Source organism: Uranotaenia lowii, chromosome 3 (assembly GCF_029784155.1).
Source record: "Uranotaenia lowii strain MFRU-FL chromosome 3, ASM2978415v1, whole genome shotgun sequence".
NCBI lineage: Eukaryota > Metazoa > Arthropoda > Insecta > Diptera > Culicidae > Uranotaenia > Uranotaenia lowii.
The window spans coordinates 108,587,587-108,600,748 of record NC_073693.1 but is presented as its reverse complement, the minus strand read 5'-3'; the positions used below and the strand labels follow the sequence as shown (position 1 = coordinate 108,600,748).

Genomic DNA, 13,162 nt, shown 5'->3' with positions numbered 1-13,162 from the left:
TGCGGTCACCCATCCCGAAATTGCTGTGGACAGAAAGGATTTCGGTATATGCGAGCTTCATGTTTCAAAGGGAATAAATATAGGAAGTGAAAAAAAATCGAAACATCCAAATTGTGTACACATTTCCCGGATGACAAACATTCACTACACTGTACTATGTCGTATGCAGATCCCTGCAACGTTACACGATTTGTCTATGTATCGTGTGACCAACATCTTTTAAACATGTGCTCGTGAATCTCGTTTTTAAGCTTTTTTTGCTCAGATTCAAGCTTTTTTTGCCTTGAGAGCATAGGAGACGAAAGCTTAAATCTGAAAAAAAAAGCTTAAATTTGTCAAAACGAGGGGGAAAAAAGGGGAAATCTGAGAGATGTGCTCCACACGGTTTGAATAACATTGCCGGGAAGTGGTCGTATGTCGGTTTCGGAGAAAAAAACCAGACGGAGATAGAAGGAGAGTGAAAGAGTCAGCGAAGGATAAACGGTGAACGGAAATTGAAAATAAGAAATATACTACAAACGTTAAATCGAAATGGCATCACCCCAGTCAAAAGCCCAGGAGTGAAAAATTTCCGCACGCTTTAATGGATCCATAATAAATGGGTTTTTTGGCCCTCCCCGATAGGTGATCCCTGTATGTGTGTGAGTGCGAATGTGTTTGTACACATTTGTATGTATGTGTGATTTGTATTTATCCGCAGGCAGCAGAGCGCGAAATGGCAAATCGACAGATACACATTAGAACAGTTCAATTTAGGTTTTTAATTTAAGTTCTTTAAAAAAAATTAATAATGCCCTGATAAAATGATTTCTTTTTAAAACACCTAAAAATATCGAGTAGGCACAAAATTATGGATGAAACGTTTTCACGACCTCTGCTCTTAACGCCGACCGTGGCCTAGGGGATTGCGTTAAAGTCTTCTAAGCCCAAGTTCATGACATCGAGTCCCGATCATGGAAAACATAGAACTCTTTTTGTGGGCTGGTGGATTTAGCAATTGTTGACGCTAGTGTTGACGCCTAGTGTTAAGAAGAATTTAGATCTCTTCTAAGAAATATGAAGTTTCAATGAGGTTTTATATGTATGTGTTCGTTTTTTTATCGATTTCCATCCCGAGATCTTCCGACCTATTTTTATTAAATTCTGAACCAGTCTACGTGCAACCAGAGCGAGAGCTTAAAAAAATTCCTGGAAAATGATGGATAGTTTTGAACGAAATGCGATTAAAATTTCAAAGCTCAAGGCAACTGCAATTAGTCGTTCGGGACAAAACATAACCTGCAATAAAACGCCCTAATAGTTTCGATTTTGATAAAACAAATGATTGAAACAAATTGAAAATTTATTTTTTTGGCGATACTCAAAAACTGTTCTACTAAGATTTTTTTTATACTTTTGATTTTCGGATTAAGCGACCGATTTAGATAAGGTCTTCAGTTTACGATGCCCAAGAACGCTGCAGAGTAATGTTATTTATCATCTAAGAAGCTGAACACTTTACGTTTGAAGGGAATGAAAATTTCATAATATTTCCTAAGGTTAAACTAAAACAGTGGAACCTGTTTCTTTTTTTTTGTTTAGCTTCCAATTTTTTCGATTCTAGATATTCTTAATGATTTATTTTCTTTTTTAGCTCTTAAGCTAAGTTTTATAATTGAACAAACATTTGTCCTACGAAAAACTTTATAGATAAGAATAAATTATTGACAATAAAAAAATTGCATAGCCAAAGGGGCTAAAGAACTCAATTTCCAATATTTTTTCGATTGTTGTTTCGACACAATTCAACCATTATTCCTAAATTTTGAAACATATAAAGACTGACTCATAAAGGTTAGTTCATTCACAAATGGGACAGCTAATGCGTGTATATGAAAAACCAATCGTTAGATCGAAATGCTTTCTATGAAAGAAAAAAATGTAATCTTATGATAATTCACTGAAAATTTTGAAAAACAATGTTTATCGTTTTTTGTAGAATATATTTCTTCTTTAATCTTAGCATCTTCCATAAACCGGGGCACAGTTTTTTCAGTCTTGATATTGATCAGTTTTTCCCATTTATGCTTCTACAAATCTGTATTTTGGGTGGCTGAATGGCACATAATCTTTTGGGATAATCAACGGTTTTACCAGCTATCGATTTTTTGATGGAAGAATTTAAAGGAAGAAGCAATCAGCAAAAAAAGTGTTCCATTTCTAAATAATCGATACCATAGTTATATTTTAATATTTTTTTATTGTATTTTAATTGATTTGATCAATTGTAATCATATTTTTCGAATTGTTGTCGTTGTTTTCCAACCCTGTCGGCGTTTATGTTTCATCTCGTCTTTATAACTTAGGAATTTTTTTTCTGAAAAACTTGTGGTGATTTTGTACCTAACTACCAAATATTTTTTTCAGATCGAGGAACACATGGACCAAGGATTTCTGAGGAAACCAAGTTGATAATTTTTCTAAAAATAGGTACAGCTTCAGTTTTCTCATGTTTTTAAGCGTCTCTTAGCGGTAGTTTTTGACAACTGCTTGTCAAACAAATTTCATTAATATGAGTTACATTATAAAAGTAAAGATTTACATTAAATCATGATTGTTTTTACAATATTACTGTGACTTGAAACTACTGTGAAACTCATTAGGGTTCACCCAAAAAACCAAAAAGCTGCTCTTGGAGCTTTTTATACTATATCGAATATTTGGCTCCTGACTCTCTTGAAGCTGTTATTGGATGATAATGTTCCAATCACAAACATAGTAGGAATTAAAGGCCAAATTGTGATGAGAAAGCTAAAAATTAGTAATGGTGAAAAAAGATTACTCCAAAAGGAGGCTTTTCTATCTTAACAAGTCACGATTTTACTCCATTCATAACGTTACAGAATTTCTTATAATTTATTTTCTTTCAAATCTGATTTTTCAAAAAAAAACCCCGAAATTTGGAAATGAGTTTGTGACTCGGATACACAAACGACTAAAAGTAACTGTACATGATAGTCGTAACAAACCTACTAAAATCTCTTTAATATTCATGGAAACACTTCATACATTTCTGAATGTTTCTATTTTTAAATTCTAAGTTCAGAATTAAAATTTCCGGTACAAAAAAAACTTGCAGATACTTTTGTTTGATTAATCAGAATGGCGGCACGTTATCCAAACATACGGGAAAATTGTGCCTAAAATATAAACAAAAAGATCTATAACTGTTTTCGCTTTTTCAACTTTTCAGAGAACAATAAATAGTTTTAGACTTATTTATTGTCCTCTGAAAAGTTGTTCCAAAGGTTGAAATCTTCACATTTATGAAGTTTTAATATTTTTACCGAGTTGCCAGAATTCATTAGAATTTTTAAATGATTTTTTTTCCATTCATTTGAAAATGGTTCAACTTGAAGCCGTTTAAGCATTGCCTTTATGACATTTTGTATAGTTAGTTATCTTAATTTAAAAAAATCAACACTAGAAGATGGGAGCAGTGGAATTTTGCCTTTTAAAAACCTCCATATAACTAAGGGTCACCCTTATGACCTTCAGAGAACCGCATCATGAGAGAGGGAGGGGGGGGGGGGGCTGTTTGATGACTGAGCTTTTTTCTATGATACTTTTGCTCAAACAATCAATAAAAAAAAAATTTAAAATTCATAATTTTTAGAATTCAATTTCAAAATCATTAAAATGTTTTTTAAGTATAAAATTGCATATTTTTATTTTTAAATCTTTACTATTTTTTTCTAAATTCGTTTTCTAATCCTTTTCATGACTCTGGATTTCTTTGCTTTAGGAGAAGGACGGGGGGTCTCATAACATCAGAAAAACTCCTTGTGTACAAATGCAATCCCATGTCATACATGGCTTAATTTTCGATTAGTTTTCTAGATATTCAAAAAATGGCTGACCCTTTCTCCACTTTAAATCTCCCCTCTGGCAAGAGAAGAAGGTCTCAAACCATCGAAGAAACATTGCCCGTACACAAATATGCTCCCATGTGAATTTGGTTCCATTTTCTCGATAAGTTATCGTAATATTGTAATCCAACTATCGTTCCACTAAAGGAGGGAGCGGTGTTAAATCTCCGGAAAAACCTTTCTTGTGCTCGAATACCCTCTCATGCCAAATTTGGTTTCGTCTGCATTATAAGTAGTCGAGTTAAGCTATACAATTTGTATCGGAGCCCCTCTTCCTACCTCTCCTCTACATGGAAGGATGGGGTCAACATCAAACATTCCGTGTATTCACATACACTCCCATGCCGAGTTCTGTTCCATTTTCTCGATTGTATGATTGTTCCCATGTCATAAATGGTTCCATTTGATAGATAAGTTCTTGGTTTATGCTAACAATCGTATGTGAGCTCCCGTTTTCCCTAACTGTATCCCCAATTGAAGGAGAAAGCAGTCTCAAATAAGCAAACAACCATTTTACGTATCTTAATGCTTTCCCATGCCAAAGTTGTTTCCATGTAAGAGAGCCCCCACTCTCCTTCCTATCACCCCACTGGAAGGATGCAGTTGTACCAAATGTTTACAGAAACATTCCTTGCTAAGCTCCCGAATGATGTAAAACGTTGTATGGGAGCACCTTCCTCCAGAGGTACCAGGTCGTTTTGTCAAGAATCAGGACACCGCAAAGAAAAAATCAGGATTTTTCAGGACACCACCAAATTGGTAAAAACAAAATGCAGTTCTGCTTAGATTGCATAACTAATGGCGAAATATAGGTGCTGAAGACGCCTCGAATTATGCAACTAAAGCGAGAATAACCTTGACTGGCCTGCAGTTAATATCGAAAAACCTCATTTAAATGTTATTTGAATCAAAGAATCTCATTGGTTCAAATGGTTAAACTATTTTATTTAAGATTTGTTTGATGTTCTCATCATGTTCTCACAATAAATTTAGATATGATTTGGATATTTTTTTTAAAAATCAGGACAAATCAGGGCATTTGAAGGGCCATTTTTCAAAAATCAGGACAATTCAAGCGTTTTTGAAAAATCAGGACGGTCTCTCGAAAATCAGGACAAATCCTGATAAATCAGGACACCTGACACCCCTGCCTTCCTCCCCAAATTTTCCGACTGGAAGAACGGAGGGTTTTATAAAATATCCTTGATACATTTCTCGTAATCAAATATCTTCCCACGCAAAATATGGTTCCATTTGCTTGATTAATTTTCCAGTAATGCTGAATATTATAAAAGCCTCCTCCCCACTTTCTTTCTACTCACTGGAAGGAGGGAAGAGTACCAAATATTCATAGAACTATTTCTAGTACACAATTTCCCTTCCAAGCCAAATTTGGTTTCATGTCCTCGAATAGTTTTCAAGTTATACAACAAAAAAAGGTATGAAAGCCCCCTTTTTTCCTTCCTGTATCTCCACTGGAAGGAGGAAGGGGTCTGAAACATTCTTAGAACAATTTATCATATTACACTACCCTCCCATGTCAAATTAGGTATCATTAGTCCTCCAGTCCATTCCTATCCCCTGATTCTTTTCTTCCTACCTAAGAACCCACCCACTAACAGTTAGGTTTGATTAGCTTTATCAGTTCTCGAGTTATGAAGACTTATTACTATTATATAAGAGGCCCCCTTCCCCCTTCCAGGAAGAGGGAGAGGTCCCAAACTATTATAGGAACCTTCCGCTACCTCCAATACCCTCAAATGCCAAGTTTCACGCAAATCGGTTCAGTAATTTTCGAGTCAGACAGAAATTTATTTTTATATATACAGATATATTTTTCGGTTTCTATTGTTTTTTTAATTGAATAATTACTTTTGAAAAAAAAAATAATGGTAAGCTCAATTTGTATATCAAAGCCTTAGGTAACTCAAAAAGGAAGACACTTTTAGAGATGGTTAAAATCTTTGAATTCCCTCAAGAGTCTTTGATCCTGAGAGTCTTAGATGATTTGATTTGAAAAAGTTATTTTTTTTAAAGAAGCCTTCAACTGAAAAAAAACTTGTTCAATGTTCAAATTAAATAAGCTAAATTTATCAAACTCTTCAGCAAATTCAATGATTTCAACGATTGATAAAAACAAAAATCAATTCTTTATAGGGATTTATATTTTGGGCTTTAATTGGATTGTTGCAAACTCAATTTAAATTAAAGTTTTTTTTAGAAACTTGAGAAAATTGAAGAAAAAGAGAATTCCTTGCAAATTTTTGTACGTTAAGATTTCATGTTTAGTAATAAGCAAATATTTTTTTTATAAAAAAAAAAACAATTCTATAATCTTGTGGAAGATTTCCAATTTGAATTAATGAAAGAAAAAGTCATCTTGATATTTTTGATTTGAGTGTAAAACTTATTAACGAGCTGAATCTGAATCTAAATTTTCAACATTAATTCTGAATCTGAGTTTTGAAACCGAATTCAAAATTAAGTTTAGATTTTTTTTGTTTTTATCTGAATTTTTATTCCAATTGAGTTTAGTTCCGACTTTTTAATCCGAATTAATATATGAATTTTAAATGATGAATTCGGGTTATCTTTCAATTCTGGATCGCCAATTCAAAGCTTTTTTTTGTTTGAATGCTGCATAAGAGTAATGTTTAAGATAAAGTTGCTGGATTTCGTTGAAAAAATACCTGGATATCGCCCGGATTCATTCACTTATTTTTGTGATTTTTTTTTATTTATTCCTCCAAAACGAAATTTTACGAGTAAATTTTATAAAAAATAATCATAAAGGTTTTTAGAGAGCCTTGGATACGGTTTTAATTCTGTCGATGGGTATTGTAGAAAACCTTTTTTTTTCTACATTATTGTTGAGTAATTTTTCTTAATTTTGACCAAATTTGCTCGGATATTGCTTGGATGTTTGGTAGTCAATTTTGAAACAAAATGCCTGGATTTTACCAGGTTTTGTATAAAATTGTCCGGCCACGATACGTGCTTATAAAAATCTGGTAACCATAGTTTAAGAACTTCAAAACTGAGTGCAAAACCAAAAATTACGATAATTTCTTTTTTTCTCCATTCTTGAAAATTAATTTGTATCAAGATAGTGAAAAATGCATTTGAGACTGGAAAATCTTGAATTCCATTTTTAATTAAATGCTAAACCAAATACGAAAAAGGTTGTTAAAAACCTTTTTTATTTAATATTATTAATGATTCGTACTCAAAATTTACAATCCTTAACTGCTCTTGAACTGATAGAGAATCCGAAATAGGAAAACAGAAATACAATACAATTTCGATTATGACAATATGGAATATGAACCTCGAAATGAGTTTAGTATCATTTAAAATTTAATATTTAGTACAACTTCTATAAAAAAAACAGAAATATTGAAAAATGGTAGCAGTGTTTTAACGTGGGATAAGTTTTTAACGTTTTGGTAACAGTTCTGAGTCAAGATTGTTACTCTTAAATATGCTACACCATCAAAATTTTGTTGAAAATTTGAAAGTTTGAGTGTAAAGCCAAATTCCTTGCTTGCAATTTTTGGATCCTCATAAGAGGATTTGAACAACAAACCTCCTCTTCCCCGTTTCTACGACCAAGAAATACTATACAAATGGAAATTATGAACAATTTTCATTGAAAATGTGAAATTAATGAACTAATTAGGCTGAATCTTCGAACGGAAGAGCCTAACATTTTGGAATGAATAACCATTACGGAATTTATGAATAGTTAGTATCGAGTAAACAAACTCAAAACTAGAAACTTTTCATAATTTCCTCAATAAATGTCATGATATTTGAAGTTTACTTACGAAATAGATTTTGGCATTTAGTCGAATATTCTCTTACCTGTAATGAAAAAGAGAAATCAATTAGAAAAAATACTTTTAAACATTCGGTAAAACGCCACGTTTGACAAATTCAGAAACTGAACATCTTGATTTAATCAATCATAACACGGGCTTGTGATATAGCTCAGTTAGTAAGTCAACTGCCTCCTGAGCCGATGTTAGCGAGTTCGAGCGCAAGTGTAAACACCGAACACAGTTATACTGGATATGTTTTTCAATAAATTTTCGCCAACTGCAACGTTGATATAAAATCGCGAATGCCATAAAGATGATAAAACTACTATAGTCGAAACAAAAAAATCTCCATTAACATATTTCAATCTCGGTGAAGTAATCAATTGACCTCCAATTGGGAAAATTTGTCCGTGTCGTCTCAATTGTACTGGAAAATTTTAAAATACATGATCGACAACTGATTGAGCATTGCGCTTCTGGTATTGGAGAGAGCATTCTAGAATTCACATTTCACTCCAATTGAGATGGAAAAATCGGTACAATGTGCTCCACCACCTGGAAACTGAATATTGGTAAACATACCACACGTCTCCCACATTTCCTCCCACAATCGCTCCATCAACATTCTACACAGAATTAAATGGACCGCTAAAGCGTGAAAAGGGAAATTGTTGTTGGTGCCCTCTCTGGAGCCACCGTGAGGCAGCCACTGCCCTATCGGGGGAGGAAAGAAGTCTGGTGGAGGTGATGGTGCGGAATTGATTTAGCATCGGGATAAAAATTTGTTGACAAATTGAAAAATCATTCCCATCCGTTTTGATGCTGGGTGTCTGTGTGTGTTATTGGGAATTCGATTGGGTCGAAAGTTGTTTTTTTCCCTTCTAGTTATTCCGAGCTGTCTGTCGATGTCCTCTGATGAACCGGTCAACCGGCTATTTGGACTGGAAAAAAAAATCGAGCAATAATCAACAGCTCGGAATTAAAGAAAAACATTTTATTTTGCTGGGACCGGTTCCGTAATTGACAAAGTGGATTCGGTGACTGTCCAATCACTCTGTTTCGGTTACTTTTTTGCCTTTTTTTTAACTTTCGGCTGTCGTTTTCGATTTTAGTACTAGTTAGTGACATTGATTGACGGACCCATGATCAAAACAACACAACACAAATTTTGATGCTGTACATATTTTGAATCAAGTTATTCTTATTCTTACAGAGAGTTATATCAAATTTTTTAAACATTTAGTGGTTTTGGAAAAGTTTTTCATAACATATTTTATATACATTTTGTAATACTTTCTCCGGAACTCAAATATCATTTTCATTCTAGGTAAAAAAGGTGGCCCAACAGACTTTCAAACTTGAAAGCTTACGAGATGATTGCCTTTTTTCAGACGTTGGACCTGAACTGAATTGCATCGTTTCATGTAAACGAAACCCGAAGCCAGCATCCAAAACCAGAACCAAGATGAGCCATGAACTAAGAAGTACAAACAAAAAAGGGATTCTCTAGAGCCGAGGAAGCCAACAGTTGCGGACCATAAATCAGAACGAAAAGCGAGGAAAAAAAACTGTAAGAGAATTACCAAGTTGAGTGGTGAAAGGAAAGCGGTTTGTGATCTACTACTACTTTTGCTCTTTTACTATGCTCGGAACTGTCTCTTTCACATCGCATCATACACATACACAGAAAGACACAGTACACATTTTTGGCTTTCCTTTCTCACTTCCGCCCTTTGAGAAAAAGGCGCTAAAAGGATTTTAATCTTTCATCATTCTTTCATCAAGTTGCGAGCGAGCTGTTTGCTTTTGTGCTACAATTTTGGCTCCTACTATTTCCTGGTGTTACTTTCTCACCGAACACCCTATTGCGATGGCAATACTTTACTTTTACTTTTTTCAGCCCCGGGTTCTCTGCTAAAACGAGGGTCGATTGAGGGTCCCCTTTTTGCTTCGGTCCAGCATCGGCTTCAATTTTCATGGGAAAACTTGTGAATGGATGGATGAGCCCCTGCGAAAAACGGAGAAAAAAACTACGCCCGTGACACGTCCAGAGGAAGAGCTGCTTTATGAATTAAACAAATGTTTGGTTTAGTCATTTTTGCTGTTCATCATTGGCCGGGGCTTACAACGTTTTGGCCAACATTTGCCAAGTTTCCTTTTTTTTTTCTCTCTCGCTCCTCTCGGTAACTTTAATTGGATTTCATGACATTGACAATCTTCTGACCGTTTCCGGGGAAGATGTTACTTGTCCGAAAAAAAAGATGAAAGCTTTCATGGTTACTTAGAAAAGTTAGTAAGAGATGATTAAAAATTCAAACTAAGAACTTTTAACGGCATACTTTCGGATTGAGTTACGGCTTTCTTTTTGCTGCGAGTCCAACCAAGAAAAACATTGTTTGGGACTTGAAAGAAATTATTACTTTCGTTTTAAAATCATTAAACAGACTTCAATAAAAAATTATTTCTTGATGTTCAAAAAGTTGCGTTCTGTGGCGCGAGAGCAAGTTTAAAATCATTGAATAGAAATATCAATAAATTTGGTCCCAAATTTAAACTTGATCGTCTTTTTATCCCTATTTTATTTATAAGGTTTATATATAAGGTTATCCTAGGTTTCAACCTTTTATCTTTAATGGTATTTGCAATATTTTAATGAACACACTTAGTCTATTTTTGATTTGTTATCTGGACATAATCAGTTTAATAACATTAGCATGAGGATTGTATAGAGCCATCATTCTATATATCTATTTGTTCATTGTGAGCGAATTAAGTTTTGAACGTGGTGTGGATTCAAAAATGACTTTATCACGACAAGCCATGGTATTTTCGTTAAAGTCTGTGGAAGAACAAGTGAGTGGATGTCGGATGAAACCTGAAGGATGGTCGATGATCGGAGAAAGGCGAAAACTCCCTAGTCGAAGAGGGAGAAAGATGTTGCATTCAAATTTATTCTTATTTCATCAATCTCAAAATTGGTACGTTTAAAGCGATTGGCAACATAACTCATGAAAAAACCCATCCTCATGTTGAGCACCGTGTACAAAGTGTACAAAGAATAAAGGCAAAAATAAGGAAATTATACTGAGCGTGCAGAACAAATGAGTGAACCACACTGAGCGTGCAGGTCCAAATCGAAACGTCATTATCGTTTCAAATCGTCACGGACGAAAAGTTTTGCTGCTCGGGAGAAAAGTCGCGTGTGAGAGGCTCGGAAGCGTGCCAAAGGAGCTTCAAAAAATAGAAAGGTACGTCACACCACTTTTGTTTTGCGCAGTCACTAAGTACGTTTAACAGCCAAACAGACAGACCGCACCACGTGTTTTTTTGCATCGGACTATCCGACCGCAAATCCGGCACTGTACAGCAAAAAGGTAACCAATGCATGAGCATTCATTCAGTTGTCCTCTAACCAAACTATCTTATCGCCTCTAGGGCAGATTCAGCCGGGAAATTCGGCTTGAGGAGAGTTCGAGGCGAGGAAAAAGCACCTAAAAAAGGTCGCTAAGGCAAGTAAATGCTTTCATATAGAAGATCAATCATACTAATACCGGTGCAAAACACAAAAACGGCCTTTTCTTTTCTATGTTACACCTGCATCTTACAAGTTTCGTCGAAGAATTTCCCAGGGTCGGCAAACAGCAACTCAGCTCATCCAATCGGCGCCCCAGGCCAAGGGCGGCTGACTATCGATGGCAGAGGCTCCTAACTAAAGTGTTATCGAATCGACCCCAGACCCCAGGGCGGCTGACGATTTATCGAAGGCAGAGGCACCAAATGATCCATCCCATCGGTACCCCAGACAAAGGGCGGCTGACTATCGAAGGTAGAGGCTCCAATAGTGCCATTCAATTGGCCCTAGGTCCGAGGGCGGCTGACTATCGAAGGCAGAAGTACCAAAAGTTTCATCCAATCGGCCCCAGACCCTAGGGCGGCTGACTTTCGAAGGCAGGGGCACCAAAAGTTCCATCCAATCGGTACCTCAGGTGAAGGCGGATGACTATCGAATGCAGAGCCACTAAAAGTGCCATCCAATTGGCCCCAGGCCTGAGGGCGGCTGACTATCAAACGCAGAGGCACCAAAAGTGCCATCCCAACGGCCCCAGGCCCGAGGGTGGCTGACTATCAAAGGCAGTGGCTCCAATAGTGCTATTCAATTGGCCCCAGGCCCTAGGGCGGCTGATTATCGAAGGCAGAGGCTCCAAAAGTTCCATCCTATCGGTCCCAAGCCCGAGGGCGGCTGACTATCGGAGGCAGAAGCTGCAAAAGTGTCATCCAATCGGCCCCAGATCCTAGGGCGGCTGACTTTCGAAGGCAGGGGCACAAAAAGTTCCATCCAATCGGTACTTCAGGCGAAGGGCGGCTAACTATTGAAGGCAGAAGCACAAAAATTGCCATCCATTCGATGTCACTGGCGTTGGGCAGCCGACAAACGAAGCAGGAAAGGGGGAATGGGGGGAGAACTAATGCCAAGAATATCTTAAGATAAGCCAAAATGCTTCTAATATAAGCCCAATGTCAATTGGCTCTTTTTATTTATTTGGCTTTGACCACGGATCCACCCTCTCAATGAAGAGCCGCCGCCATTGGATATATCCGATTACTTTATGACATTTCTCGCCGCCTTAGTGGCGCAAAAAATAATGCTAGAACGCCGCTCAAAGCAAGGTTGCGGATCTTCGCTCAGAATGATTTTTTTCCCCCATCCTAGTCACCAACGATTTTACTTCTCAACATAGAAGGTCTGTTTTCTTTACAAACGATGCTTTTCAGCATCGAACGACGCATACCTAGTTTGTTTTTCTTCCCCTCTCTAGTGATCAGTTGTTTTCTGAGTTACTATCGGTAACCATCAAACAATCATCATTCGCTCTTGAAAAAAACATTACGAGAAGACGGCGTCGTGTTATTCGACGCCTTCTCGACTCGCTGACGATCATGCTTTGCCACGAATGCTTCATGAAGCAAAATGATTTAATTCTAGGAACGTAAGAGGTGCCCAAAACTAAATCTAGGCCAATATTGGCTTATTTTCCCCTAAAGTTGTGTCAATTGTATGGGTATTAGTCGCTATCCCGAGAATTGTCCTCCTAGTAGCATTCTTCCTTAAGGATCTAAGTCCGGGCCTTAATCAGAATCATCGTCATTAATTCGCGCCGAATCAACTCGCAGACGAATGGATTCAGTGGCGAAGCAAATGGTTGTTGGAGTTACGAATGACTGAAAATCGGGATGAGAAAATCAACAAAGAACCCTAGGCAACAGAAACAGAACGAAGAATCATCGTACATAGTTAAGGGGGGGGGTAGGGTCTAACACTTTCAAAAAATCGATTTTTTTATTTTTTTATTTTCTTATTGTAAAACATTTCAAGAATGTTGTGTCAAATTTTCAAGTCAATTGAAGCAAAACTGTAGAAGTTATAGGCCTTTA

General features: G+C 36.4%; 2 protein-coding genes across 4 annotated transcripts in view; one reads left to right on the top strand and one right to left on the bottom strand.

Moving 5' to 3' along the window:
• Positions 1–9,168, top strand: part of LOC129757311 (uncharacterized) — a 103,187-nt gene extending 94,019 nt beyond the window's left edge. The window contains exon 2 of the mRNA XM_055754490.1: positions 9,057–9,168. Within this exon, the coding sequence (XP_055610465.1) occupies positions 9,057–9,091 (35 nt within the window). The 3' untranslated portion in view covers positions 9,092–9,168. The remainder of the gene's footprint in view (positions 1–9,056) is intronic.
• The window catches only part of LOC129757313 (translation initiation factor IF-2-like), a 451,432-nt gene that overhangs the window by 237,372 nt on the left and 200,898 nt on the right, over positions 1–13,162 (bottom strand). The window lies entirely within an intron of this gene.